This window comes from Mytilus trossulus, chromosome 1 (genome assembly GCF_036588685.1).
Source record: "Mytilus trossulus isolate FHL-02 chromosome 1, PNRI_Mtr1.1.1.hap1, whole genome shotgun sequence".
Classification (NCBI taxonomy): Eukaryota; Metazoa; Mollusca; class Bivalvia; order Mytilida; family Mytilidae; genus Mytilus; species Mytilus trossulus.
Genome location: NC_086373.1, coordinates 49,750,660 through 49,765,907, shown reverse-complemented (window position 1 = coordinate 49,765,907; position 15,248 = coordinate 49,750,660). Strand labels below are relative to the sequence as shown.

Genomic DNA, 15,248 nt, shown 5'->3' with positions numbered 1-15,248 from the left:
TACATGGTCATGTGATATTTTGTAAATGCCTCTTTTTATGCATTTGACTGAAACCCAGTTTTTTTGTAATAATATAAGTAATATTACTTTTTAGATCATAGAAGATTTCCAAGAAAAAGATGAGACTAAGGATCTTGCCTTTGGTAATAAGTTGGAAGAGGTCATAGATCTGATGGAAGAACCATAAACATTGACTAGTTTTCAGGATTATAAGTCATTATTCACATAACAACCAATCAAAACTGTCATTTTGGTATAATTGCTCCTAAATGTTTTGGCAGAAAAAATCAAAATAGAATTTTGAAATCCTTTATATTTTGTATAAAAGAAAAATATTAAGATTTAAGCTATGTTGTGATAAAGTGTTAGTTTTGGTGTAGATTTAGTCAGTACACACTTTTGTTTTATTCATCAATTTGAAGATGGTAGCACATACAATCATCAGATACTCCTGACAAAGGGAAAGGAAAGAAACTTTAACATAATGGTCAATTTAGTAAAACTAAAGTTATAAAAAGTATCTTTATTTTACATTGAAAGTTGAAACAAATAAAAACAGGAAGTAAGTAGAAAACCTTGAGCTGCATATAATATCATGATAATAGTATATTTAGGCTAGTTGTAACGATTCAGTGTCCTTTATGATATTAAATTGGAATTCCAACAGCTCTTTTTTCAAAAGTTGTAAATAAAGAGTAATAATAAGTGATAAGGTATACAACTTATGCAAGTGTAAAGCAATTGAGTTTTTTTTATAATTTCCTATGTTGTTATGACATGTTTATTTTTTTTTTAAAGATCACATTACTATTTGCAACTTTAATAGCTTTCACAGTTAAAGACTGTTAAACATTTTTGTTATAGTTTTTTGTTTGTTATATATGTTTTATGTCTTGCCTTTAAGACCATAATGTTTATTATTATTATTCCATCGTTATATCAGTATCCTGTTGTAATTTTTATTCATAAATCATCTTTCATTTTTAGATACATTTTATTATCTGTTGTATGTTATGGTACTAAAAATTATATGTTTTGTTTTAAAGATATTAGGTATTGTTCTTTCAAAGACTATTTGTTCTTAAAAGATTACTTCACATTTATAAGTTCTAGACACATGTCTTTCTTTATATCAAGTGCTTTAATTTTAAAAGTTTCACAGGGTTTTCTTTTTTTGCACATACTATTTTAAATGAAACGTAAAATTGGTTGATTAAATTTGTTTATTCAAAGTTGTAATTCAAAATGTCAGTTAATAATTGGCTTGTAAATTTTTAATAAAAAAAGACAACAATTTAAAGAGACCATATAATGCTCATGGTGAGAAGCTACATTTTAAATGTGATTTCATTCCCCAAAAATTAATACCAACTAGAAAAATGAATTTGATTTTACTTTTTATGTTGATTTATCATTATTACATGTTTTAGTGTAGAAATGGGTAGGTATTTAGAATATCCATAAATAGGACAACCACCATATGTTGCAAAAAAATCAAAAGTTATCTAGAGGTCAAGTTAAGGTCATCAGCAATAATTTATAGAAAACAAAAAACACCGTATTAAAATTCTACCATTCATTTTTTTTTTTAATAAGTGTTTATTTACCAATAAAGTTTAACAAAAGAGAACTGTAATTATATTTGTGATCACTTAAAAACACTCTTTAGTTTAAAGTTATCTGAATCAAACGAAGTAACAATTATTTTTTAACACATGAGAACTGTTTGAATGAAAATAGTAATAAGAGTTATTGGGAGTGGTAGGATATATAAATGTTAATTAGTTTGACAGTGATTTTTGCTGAAACATAACTAAGTGTTTTGTGATAAAACAAAGCCTGCATTTTGCCCAAGAGTAATAACAAGCTAAAATACATAATTGTCTATCAGCAACAACTGAAGCTAAAATACTGATAAAAGTTCATAATAAAGGAAACAGTGTAGTGTATAAAAAGGCGAGCATGGAAAACAGTGTATGAGAAGTCAATCAAGGGAAACAGTGTATCAGAAGGCAGAGTGTAGGATACATTAAAACCTTTCCTGTTATATACAGAACTTTAACTTTGAAAATTTAAAGAATTGTGCTTGTAAAGACTATATATATGCCTCTTGATAAATTAACTTCACTTTTACTAGTGTTAGACTCCTGGTTTTCTTTGTAGCAGGTATTTTAATCTAAAGAGCTTTACAGGGCTTTGGGTTTTTTTTTGTGAAAAATAGAATTGAGTAAATAAGTATTGGTATTCAAAAATGTTATTCATGAACACATGTTTTTTTATTCCGGTGCCCATATTATGCTCAAGGTCAGAAGTTCATACTAAATATTGAATTACACTCATATATATATTTTAAACAAGCTGTGATATATAATGTGCCTTTTGATTATGTTAAAAATGTTTGATAATTCACATTCCTTTATTACCATTAATATCTTTATAATAGTGCAAATATGTCCACTTTCTCATGGAGAAAACTAATTATTGTCTTGCCTGCAATAAAAGTCAAAGACATGTGTTGCCAGCAGCTGCATTTTCAATTTGTATGAAGGTCTTGTATATCAGATTTTATATATTTTGTACAGATATCTTCTTTTTTAGAAGTCTTTGACTTCATTTTCATAGTTCAGCGACTTCCTGAAAAATATTTTTTTATCACATGATTTTCTCATTTATAATGAGTAATACAATAGCTATATTCCTTATATAGATCATTGCAAGGTCTAAATGTCTATCTCACAGGGTTCACTTGACCTTGACCTCATTTTATGGATGTGATCAAGCATTTGTTTGTTTCAACTGACTCGTTTTCGTGGTTGATTTGTCAATTTTAAGTTTGTGTGGTAAAGACTATTTACCAGATACTATAAAATGTAGGTCTACCATGTTGGGTATTTGATTTGTCTAGGTTCAACAGGCCGTAACCTTACTTTCATAGATCATTGATAAAATGTTATTGTAGTTTATTTGATTCTTGTATTTAACCCTTTATCTTAAAAAGACTTTCATCATAATGCTAATCATGATCAGTAAAGCAGGCAAGCCTATGTCAGCATGTACATTCAAAGGATTCATTAATTTTAGTTTTAAAGTATATAATCATTTCATTGTTGTTATATGTATGGCCACTTAAGCTAATGTTTAATGTTAAAATAGCAATCACAAAGGCCCATTCTGATTTTGTGATGTTCCATAAATTTCTCAATAAACTTTGTACAAATTCACAAACTAACAAGTTCCTAGTATTGAGCTTTAACATGGAAAAATATCCTCAGTATTTCTACAAAATATAATATTGCATTGTTGTTATTTCATGTTTGATATTAATAGTAATCTCATTTAAACCATTCATGTTTAGTGATATATTTTTACTTGTTATTGAATTTTATATTGGATATTTAATATATAGTATATATTTGTTCATTTGTTGACTAATCACTCTGCTTCCAGCTTTATCTGCTACTAATAAAATATATTTTTTGATTTGGTGGTTGATATTTTTATTTTAAAGAGAATTGTACAATTTTGGAGCTCCATTTGAGGTAATCAGATTTGCTTTATTTCTCAACAGTATGTCCGTATATCAGGAGGCTAAGAGTGATCATGCAATTGTCATTAGTAATTGACTCATCTAACCCCTAGGTAATCGAAATAACGATGATGTCTTGGAAAGCTATTTTATTTTTTGGCTTTGAAGGTGCAGGAAGAAGTGAAGCAAAATGATAATCCTAGCAAGACCTAAAATGACAAGTGTAAAACCATTCAATCAGGAAAACAAACAGTATAATTAATATAAAAAAACAAGAAATGAGAAACCACATCAACATGTCAATTCAAGGGGGCTCGCGGGTCTAAATCATTTTTTAGCTCACCTGGCCCAAAGGCCCAAAGAGCTTTTCTCATCACTTGGCGTCCGTCGTCGTCGTTGTCGTCCGGCGTTAGCTTTTACAAAAATCTTCTCCTCTGAAACTACTGGGCCTAATTTAACCAAACTTGGCCACAATCATCATTGGGGTATCTAGTTTAAAAGATGTGTCCGGTGACCCGTCCAACCATTCAAGATGGCCACCGTGTCTAAAAATAGAACATAGTGGTAAAATGCAGTTTTTGGCTTATATCTCAAAAACCAAAGTGTTTATAGCAAACCTGACAGGAGTAAAATTGTTTATTAGGTTAAGATCTATCTGCCCTGAAATTTTCAGATGAATCGGACAACCCCCTGTTGGGTTGCTGCCCCTAAATTGGTAATTTAAAGGAAATTTTACTGTTTTAGGTTATTATCTTGAATATTATTATAGATAGAGATAAACTGTACACAGCAATAATGTGCAGCAAAGTAGGATCTACAAATAAGTCATCATCACCGAGATGGTCAGTTGACCCCTTTAGGAGTTATTGCCCTTTTTAGTCAATGTTTAACCATTTTTCGTAAATCTTAGTAATCTGTTACAAAAATCTTCTCCTCTGAAACTACTGGGCCAAATCAAACCAAACTTGACCACAATCATCATTGGGGTATCTAGTTTAAAAAATGTGTCCGGTGACCCGGCCAACCAACCAAGATGGCCGCCACAGCTAAAAATGCAACATAGGGGTAAAATGCAGTTTTTGGCTTATATCTCAAAAACCAAAGCATTTAGTGCAAATCTGACATGGTGTAAAATTGTTTATTAGGTAAAAATCTATCTGCCCTGAAATTTTCAGATGAATCGGACAACCCCTTGTTGGGTTGCTGCCCCTAAATTGGTTATATAAAGGAAATTTTACTGTTTTAGGTTATTATCTTGAATATTATTATAGATAGAGATAAACTGTAAACAGCAATAATGTTCAGCAAAGTAAGATCTACAAATAAGTCATCATCACCGAGATGGTCAGTTGACCCCTTTAGGAGTTATTGCCATTTTTAGTAAATTTTTAACCATTTTTCGTAAATCTTAGTAATCTGTTAATAAAATCTTCTCCTCTGAAACTACTGGGCCAAATCAAACCAAACTTGGCCACAATCATCATTGGGGTATCTAGTTGAAAAAATGTGTCTAGTGACCCGGCCAACCAAACAAGATGGCCCCCACAGCTAAAAATAGAACATAGGGGTGAAATGCAGTTTTTGGCTTATAACTCAAAAACCAAAGCATTTAGAGCAAATCTGACATGCAGTAAAATTGTTGACCAGGTTAAGAGGTATCTGCCCTGAAATTTTCAGATGAATCGGACAACCTTTTGTTGGACTGCTGCCCCTGAATTGGTAATTTTAAGGAAATTTTACTGTTTTTGGTTATTATCTTGAATATTATTATAGATAGAGATAAACTGTAAACAGCATTAATGTTCAGCAAAGTAAGATTTACAAATAAGTCAACATGACCGAAATGGTCAACTGACCCCTCAAGGAGTTATTGTCCTTTATAGTCAATTTTTAACAATTTTCTAAAAAAAAATTAATTTTTAATATTATTTTCCACTGAAATTACTGGGCCAAGTTCATTATAGATGAAGATAATTGTAAGCAGCAAGAATGTTCAGTAAAGTAAGATGTACAAACATAAAAATATAGTTGATATACCAATACACATAATTAACATAGTTAATATGGCTTTTACTAACGAAAGCTCCATTTTGAGTCAATGTGTTTAGAGATTACTTATGTCAGTATACCTTTCCTATATTGCCTAAGATGTACAAACACATCACCATCACCAAAACACAATTTTGTCATGAATCCATCTGCTTCCTTTGTTTAATATTCACAAAGACCAAGGTGAGCGACACAGGCTCTTTAGAGCTTCTAGTGTCAATTTCAGGAAACTTGGTGAATAATGATGTTCAAGCATGAAAACTTTTAATAAATTTTTGTCAACACAGGCTTGCTCAGTTTGATGGGATGAAATAATGACAAACAAACAAATATTTAAGAATTGAAAACTCATTTATTATTAAAATGACGAAGAAGCAACACAATGAAAACATGTATAATTAAATCAATAAATCATATTTATAAACAACATATAAGGTTATAATAACAAAACCTTATTGACCCATCCCATCAAAGATGGGGTTACATTCGCCCAACAGAGATGGTGTTACATTCGCATATAAACACTGACATATTGTTTAACCAAATAAAACATGAATACTCAATACCCATTATTAAACAAAATTAAAATATTTAAATTTAAATTGGTTAAAAAATAATGAAAAATCCGAATTAGCTATCCAGGGAGGGATGGTGGGTATAATTTTTAGTTCCAAAATTTTTCTGCCACTTATAACTGCAACTGAAGCGCCTTCTGAGATCATATAACATGATCAGGGGAAGGAATAACTTGGTATTTGCGTTTCTCCCGAATAAGGACAAAGAGTTATGCCGCTTTTCATAGTACCGCCTAGTTTGCCAAAAAATCATTTTTAATAAAAATTAGCATAAACATTGCAGACATGTTGTACCAAAATACGCTTTACCATCTATGTAAAAAAATATAATAGTCTGGTCCAATTGAAAGACAAGGTTATCCTATTCATCAGTTTTTATGCATTCTCGTCATTGATATCCAAATGGACAATTTTTTTTATCTATGAAACAAGAAAATTCCAAATTGTTTCTGAATCTTTATTACTTGTAACTTGATGTCTTCCATGTTTGGACAAGTCAATTTCTATGAGTTGGTACATCTTATGGAATTATGACAAAAAGAGAAAACAAACTTATTGTAAGGGTTTTTAGATACAGGTTTCACTCTGAAGGGCCCAGTAAGCTTTTCTCATCACTTGGCGTCTGGTGTCCGTCGTCGTCGTCCGTCATCATTAACTTTTACAAAAATCTTCTCCTATGAAACTACCGGGCCAAATCACACAAAACTTGGCCACAATCATCATTGGGGTATCTAGTTTAAAAAAATGTGTCCGGTGACCCGTCCAACCATTCAAGATGGCCACCGTGTCTAAAAATAGAACATAGTGGTAAAATGCAGTTTTTGGCTTATATCTCAAAAACCAAAGTGTTTATAGCAAACCTGACAGGAGTAAAATTGTTTATCAGGTCAAGATCTATCTGCCCTGAAATTTCAAGATGAATTGGACAACCCCTTGTTAGATGCTGCCCCTGAATTGGTAATTTTTAGGAAATTTTGCTGTTTTTGGCTATTATCTTGAATATTATTATAGATAGAGATAAACTAAAAAGCATAATGGTTAGCAAAGTAAGATTTACAAATAAGTCAACATGACCAAAATGGTCAGTTGACCCCTTAAGGAGTTATTGCCCTTTATAGTCAATGTTTAACCATTTTTCGTAAATCTTAGTAATCTTTTACAAAAATCTTCTCCTCTGAAACTGCTGGGCCAAATTGAACCAAACTATTGGGGTATCTAGTTTATAAAATGTGTCTGATGACCCGGCAAACCAACCAAGATGGCTGCCATGGCTAAGAATAGAACATAGGATTAAAATGCATTTTTTTTAGAGGAAACCTGACATGGGTTTAATTGTTTATCAGGTCAAGATCTATCTGCCCTGAAATTTTCAGACCAATCGGGCAACAATTGTTAGGTTTCTGGCCCTGAATTGGTAGTTTTAAGAAAATTTTGACTTTTTTGGTTATTATCTTGAATATTATTATAGATAGAAATAAACTGTAAACTACAATAATGTACAGTAAAGGTAATAAATAAAATTTGTAATGAAAAATTAAAGTTTAATTTTTTTCGGAAAATCTTACACCCGCGAGCCTCCTTAAACGCGGACCGCCAAGAGGACCCTAAAATCAACTGGCCCATGGTATGCAAAAAGTAATATTCACATAACCGTGGGTCAACATTGAAGGGGGTAACAGGAGTCGTTATTTGTACATGTACAAATAAAGCAAAAACTTATTTTTGTACCTGTTATTTGTACAATAGTTAACTGATTGCAGGAAAAAACCTAATATTTTTTATACTTAAGGGGGCTCGCGGGTCTGAATCAATTTTTTTTTATTTAATATAGGATTTCTCTATATTTTTCTATAAATGATATTTATCTTATACTTAGTAGAAACATGAAAAAAAAAATAATAATTTACACTCACAATCTGCCCTCGAAAGAAGCATACATATTTGTTAATGTCCATTTTTTCTGTTGAACTAAAAGGAGAAATAGCGGTAATATCGAAATAAAAAAAGAACTAAATTACAAAAATTGCTTAAATTTTACAATCATTTAGTTTGTGGACAGTTATTCGAAAACAACAATAAAAAATATAGGTCACCAATGAGTTAAAAAAGATATTTCAATTTTAATGCCAAAAAATTGCATTTTTGCACCAAAGGGAGATAAGTAGGAGCTTTTTCAAAGATATCTACATTTTAAAAAAGCACCTGGGGCCAACATGTATTGATTTTTTGGAATGATTTTTGTACCATGTACAGTAACAACTACTAAAGGTCATTAATAAAAGGAGTAGGTTCAGTAAGACCCCTTTTTGGCCCCAAATTTTAACAGTTTTACAAAATTGTAAAAATGTAATCTTTTAGCTTTTTATTGGAAAATATAATGATTCTGCTACATAAATATGGGCTGTTTTTGACAAAACAATGCACATATATCGGTTACTAGCATCATTAAGTCATGCTTAATTACTGAAACCGTCACAATTTTAGCATTTTAGTTAAATTTTAGATGGTTTCCGTCCAAAATGAAAGTGGCCACATTCGTGTTCATTCATAATATTGAAATGTAAGTTGTATTTGACGATAATACATAAAATATATAAAGGTTGAGGATGAACACGGATGCGGTCACTTTCATTTTTGACAAAAACCAACCACCTGAAAAGTGACGTTTTTTTGGCATTTTTCATATATAAGCTTGATTCGGAGTTTTTTAATGACTAAATCAGTTAAAATCTTTCAATAAAACCAATCGAATCAATTGAAATAGACACTCAAGTGTTTAAAAAGTGTCCAAAATCTTTCGTAAGTTGAACCTGAAATTTGAGGCCAAAATCGGCCCTTACTGGACCTACTCCTTTGTAATGAAAATAAATGATTTAGTTTATCATGAATTATTTATCACACAAAACACAAACATTACATTTCGTACACATTTCACTTATGAGGTGGTATTTTAAAACTATATGTATGTCGGATATGGAAATTTCGAAGTTTCAACCAAGTAATTGAATCAATGAACACTTTACATGTGATGTGATAGTATCTTTTTCACTTGTTGTGTCAATGCATGTTCTGTCTTAAAGACTGTGAGTGCACATTAATATATTCTTGTATGCACTTGATTATGTGGAAATCTGAATGAAGATGTACATTTTATTCATTGCCAAATCAATTTGGTTATTTAAATTAAAGATGAGCTTTGTTTGATGTTTTTATTAATATTTATATTAATTGATAAGATATAATAACAAAGTCATTTTTATTAAAACTGAAAAAAAATATATAACAGCGGTTATCCATATGGCCCACTTATATTAAATTTTAATTGAAAAAATTACCATGGAATCAATGCATACTACTCGTAATTGAGTCAATGGACAACAATTTTATAATCAATTAAATTACCAGAAAGGAGGAGAATCGCAATGAGTTAAAAATGCTGTTTCCAAGATTAGTAGCTAGAAGTATTTGGCAAGTTTTATTATTCAGTTCATGATATTCCTGTTACTCTCTTTTCGTAAGTGCATGTGTTTTAAATTATAAAGTTAATAATGAGAAATTAATTTTTGTACAAATCTTAATTAAGAAATTAATCGAAAAGAATTTTTCATTGACATGAACATATCTAAAATAAATAGTTTTATCTGAAATACTCTTTTGAAACTTCTATCATGTGAAAAAATAGTTCATTTTCAGTTTCTGTGTTACAATTCATATATTCATAGTACCTGTATTAAAAAAAAAGAAAAAAGTGTTAAATTATTCACAGTATGCTTGCTATGAAAAGTACACAGTTTAACAAGTGGTAGATGATTCCTCCGTCAACTTTATGATTTCTTCAAGTTTACTTGCGAGTTGATGGTTTGTAGCGTCTTCCATTTCCTCCAAATCATTCATAATCTGAAAAGGGTCAGAGAAAATAACTGCTATGTACAAAACTAACTCATATCAAACAATACAGTCAAGAAACATTTTTTTATGTGATTAATTTTGAAAACTGTCGCTAAGATTTTACAGAATCTATACACGTGTAACATGTATGAGTCAAAACAATTATACTATTTTATAAAATGCAGATTTAAACGTTTATATTTACTGACAATATGATCCAAGTTTCATGTGTCATTCTACCAACATATGTATATATTTTTTAAATCAACCTTCTATCTAATTTGTACAATAATTTTCATTCCAATTATCAATGAATCAAAAACGTTAAAAATATTATCAATGAAGAGGGCAAAAATGGCCTTTTATATTTTTCTGCAGTTTAAAAAGCTGATTATCTTTACATACCACTATTTGATACGGATACTAATTTTGTTTGCCAAATGTTTTATTCTTGAAGAAGAATTCTATTTGTCAATTCCCCTCTAGAAATGAAATTAATTCGACTATCAGACATGCAATACATTGTACATTATTGTAAACGGACCATTACACGAATGATTGGCTTGGCAATGTAATCATTTTATCAGTATTTTAAAGGTTTTCGATCATAACCTTGCAATGGAATCACTCACTTGACTCTTGTATTTTCCAATGTATAGATTATACAGCTGTTGAAGGGCTGACTGTCGACTGAACCTCAGTTCTGATTTCTGTTTCTGAAATTGATGTTTAGATTACTAGTATATAACATCGAATGGATCCAAAAGTATTATTATTAAACAACAGTATTATTGATTATCGACCAGTGATATACACTGTTACATAAAGGAGTAGGTCCGGTTTGGGCCGATTTTGGCCTCAAATTTCAGGTTCATGTAACGAAAGTTTTTGGACACTTTTTAAACACTTAAGTGTCTATTTCAATTGATTTGATAAATTTATGTGTAAGATTTTAACTGATTGAGTCATTAAAAACGCTCTGATTCAAGCTTAATATGAAAAATCTATCAAGTTTGCCGAAAAACGTCACTTTTCAGATGTTTTTGCCAAGAATGAAAGTGGCCGCATCAGTGTTCATCGTCAACCTTTATATATGTTTTGTATTATCATTAAATACACCTTACATTTCAATATTATGAATGAACAATAATGCTGCCACTTTCATTTTAGACGGAAACCGTCCAAAAATTAACCAAAATGCTGTAAGTTTGAAGATTTCAGTAATTTAGCATTACTTAATGATGCTAGAACGCAATATTTGTGCATAGTATTGTCAAAAACAGCTCATATTTATGTAGCAGAAGCATTTTATAGCTAAATATAGCTAAAAGATTACATTTTCACAATTTTCTAAAACTGCTATATTTTGGGGCCAAAAAGGGGTCTTACTGAACCTACTCCTTTAGAATGTTAGTTGAACGCCGATGTACAGTCTTTAGAAGATTGAAGTAAGAAAAAGTCTTATTTATAAACTTAAAAATTTTGGAATAAGAGGAAACCTATTAAAGTGGTTTATGAGCTATTTATCAAATCGAAAACAAAAAGTTGTTATTTCAGGTCAATCCTCTGATACTTTTGGTGTAAATGCTGGCGTCCCTCAAGGATCAATATTAGGCCCCTTACTTTTTTTAGTATATATAAATGACATTTTAAACGACATAGACTGTAATATAAAACTATATGCTGACGATACTTCCCTTTTCATAGTAGTTGAAGATGAATATGCAGCAGCGAGCAAACTTAATTCTGATATAGAGACTATCAACAATTGGTCAGTCCAATGGCTTGTAAATTTTAATGCAAAAAAGACTGAAGCTATGACAGTTTCCAAGAAATCAGTTAAACCCCATCATCCACCTCTTTATATGAATGATGATATGATTTCAGAAGTAGAAAGCCATAAACACCTTGGTTTAATTTTTCATGAGGATGGTTCATGGCATTCTCATGTCAATAAAATAATTGAAAAGATAACACCTAGATTAAATTTATTTCGTGCCTTGAAATTCAAATTGAAAAGAAAGTATTTACAAACTATATATTTAAGTTTTATCCGACCTTTATTTGAATATACAGATATCATTTGGGACAACATTCCAGACTATTTAAGTGACAAACTAGAAAATATGCAACTTGAAGCGGCTAGGATAGTTACTGGTGGTCCTAAGTTATCGTCCATAAATAAATTATACGACGAAACGGGATGGGAGTTACTATCAGAAAGACGTAAAAAACACAAAATTATAAAATTTCATGAAATGTTTCACAATAAGACCCCCGATTATTTAAGCGACATTATCCCTCAGCAATTGTTTAATATTCATAATTATGACACACGACGAACGAATGACACGCAACATATAAAGTGTAGAACTGCATTTTACCAGAAATCTTTTCTCCCCTCAGTTATTCGATCCTGGAATGCTATTCCGGACGATATCAGACTAAGTCCATCTAAGTTTACACTTAAAAGTTACCTTAATCAAAATGTAAGAAAAATGCCAAATTATTATTTTTATGGAGACAGGAAAGGACAAATACTTCATGCCAGACTTCGGATGGATTGTAGCAATCTAAACAAACATTTATTTAAGAGAAATCTTGTAGAAAGTAAAAACTGTACCTGTGGTAGAATCGAGAGCAGTAAGCATTTTCTCCTCGAGTGTAATAATTACTCCCTTGTCCGAAAACGTACGATAAAAAAAATTCCCTTCCCATACAATATAGAAACACTCCTATTTGGCTGCAATAACCTTAATCAAGAGGAAAATGTACTCGTGTTTAAACAAGTGCAACAATTTTTGGTAGATTCGAAGCGTTTTGGCTAATAGCGTCGTTCGTGCATAATAAAGATCGTAATTGGGTGAGACACTCGACAATGTCCTGTAAACACACTCCGCCGCCGGCACATATATATATAGGAAAGATCTGATGAAAAAAAAACAACTTTTTAGGTGCAGTTATTTCCCTTTATCTTTTTTCTACAGGGAGACGGATTAATATAAGGGAAACCTTGTTTCCGAATCCTTTTGTAATATGTTAACACTGTATTTATATGTGTATGCCTGTACATGATTTTTTTCAAATAAAATATGTATAAAGTAAAAAAAAGGAACCTTATCAATGATTGACTTTTGAAGATTTGGATTTTAATGGTTTATCTTTGAAAAGGGAGAAGAAATTAATGCAACCATAACAAAAAACCACCAATAACCTCCCAACAATCCACATAAACAATCCCAAACAAACCCAGACATGACACAAAGGAATTAAATCCACAAAATACTTTATATTGATTTACGAACACAACCAATCTAACGGCGATCAACCAAGAAGCTTTGAAAAGGGCGCAGATTTACATTGAGATTGACACATGTCAAAGAACCTGTCTATTGATGAAGATGACGTTTTCATCTCATATAAACATATAGGTGTTGTTTGGTTGTTTGTGTTGTTGATTCATATTCCTAGCCTGTATAAGCTTTCATTCAAATTCACCAATGCAATTTAACTATAAAAAAAAGTTACTACTAACATCAGAGATTTCGTCCATTTTACTCGCGAATTCTTTATCTGTCACTGGTTCCAAGCGGATGAAAAAAGGACCAATAAGCTTTCTGTATCTTGGTATATCTTTATGAAACAATAACTTCTGCGGTGGTGATTCCTGTCAAATTTCCATGCAAAAGAAATACAATTAATCATGATAACTACTAGTATACCTTGGCCAATACCATTGCATACAAATATATGGTCTATCAAAATCACTATTTTCGTCAGCATAAAAAAGTAATGGCCGTTGTTCGTACAAAGTCAGCAGTAATCAACTATAACTCTTACATTTATTAACATTGTATGTTTTAAAATTGGTGTTTACTACTTACATTCATCCTGACTACGATTTCTCTTATGGTTTTCTTTCGCTGGAATTTTATTTACAATTTTATCTTTTTGTTTTGGCTATGCATGTATGTTTTTTAATGCTTGTTCTAGTTTTTTTTTATTTAGACCAAACAATAAGTGTATATGCACGATAATATTTTTTTACAAGGACGCGTTTCACTCTCCTTTATCATTCAAGTTTTATCTATTATAATCAAAGGAGATGAGGATACCCAGTAATAAGCCAGCTACTAAAAAAAACCCACCAACAACTAAAGGATATGAAACAGTTGAGCAATGTCTATGCAATATTCAAAAAATCATTTGGAGTCAATGAAACTTGTTTATCATATTGACTTAAAACTATCATTCCCCAAAATACCATATCCCCACCCACAAAAAAATATATTTTCACGAGTGTTTCTTATATAAGCAACAAAAACAAAAATACAAACCCACATGATAAGACATCTCATGATATTCGAAATACCATCTTTGAAAAGTTCAGATCATTTTCCGGACTTTTTATTTTATAAAAATAATTGCTCTAAAGTTATTCACGGAGCAACCTTGCAGTGCATTGATCAATAAATGAATAGCACGTTGTTATCAAACGATTTGAAATAAAAATAATGTTTTCCCCAAAAAATCATCATAACATGTTTAACAATGTGAATTACTTGTTTTAACAATGTCACTGAAAAGATACAAGACCCTCTAGATTTTACTTTTATATCTCCCCCTTCTATTCATCTCCGGACATTCTATATATCAAATGTCTTCAAAATACTGATGGTTTATAAGTTAATATTTTCTCTAACCTTATTCACTTTGTGGGCTGTTTGGGTAAAACTTTCAACAAAGACTTGTCTCAGAATGTCCATGCATGGTCCAACATAAGCAGGCACACTAACATCAAACAATATATCTGGTTTACCAATCAGTGGAGCCCAAACTCGTGTTGCATAGCTAAGCAAAATAATGTATGATTACGAAAACATGTCGAGAAAGCTGTTTAAATATACAGCCATGTTATAAGTTCAGATATAATTTTGTCCAAATATTACACAAAACAGATTTTTGACGTCATGAAATAATTTGGTAACGCATATTGAATATTGTCTTACCTCCTATGCATTTCTAAGAATATGATAGGTTAAGAGCAGCCTCGTGGAGACCCTGTATATTCCATATTAGGTTATTACTGTTCCATATTAGGTTAGTAGTGAAATTGTGTCCCTTTATATAAATACAAACAACACGGCAGTGAGAAAAAAATATTAAAGGTTTCAACAGACAAATAAATGGATAGTAAACGATTGAAATTA

At 30.9% G+C, this 15,248-nt stretch overlaps 2 protein-coding genes across 8 annotated transcripts in view; one reads left to right on the top strand and one right to left on the bottom strand.

The window, feature by feature from the left end:
• Positions 1–3,480, top strand: part of LOC134726436 (plexin-A1-like) — a 201,346-nt gene extending 197,866 nt beyond the window's left edge. For all 7 annotated transcript variants that reach the window (XM_063590864.1, XM_063590856.1, XM_063590885.1 and 4 more), the window contains one exon: positions 95–3,480. In XM_063590864.1, coding sequence (XP_063446934.1) covers positions 95–187 — 93 coding nt within the window. In that variant the 3' untranslated portion in view covers positions 188–3,480. The remainder of the gene's footprint in view (positions 1–94) is intronic.
• Positions 3,481–8,831: 5,351 nt separating this feature from the next.
• The window catches only part of LOC134723820 (plexin-B1-like), a 32,597-nt gene continuing 26,180 nt past the window's right edge, over positions 8,832–15,248 (bottom strand). Inside the window, exons 19-22 of the mRNA XM_063587395.1 lie at positions 14,742–14,889; positions 13,574–13,705; positions 10,671–10,754; positions 8,832–10,047 (exon numbers count right to left, since the gene is read on the bottom strand). Coding sequence (XP_063443465.1) covers positions 9,943–10,047; positions 10,671–10,754; positions 13,574–13,705; positions 14,742–14,889 — 469 coding nt within the window. The 3' untranslated portion in view covers positions 8,832–9,942. The remainder of the gene's footprint in view (positions 10,048–10,670; positions 10,755–13,573; positions 13,706–14,741; positions 14,890–15,248) is intronic.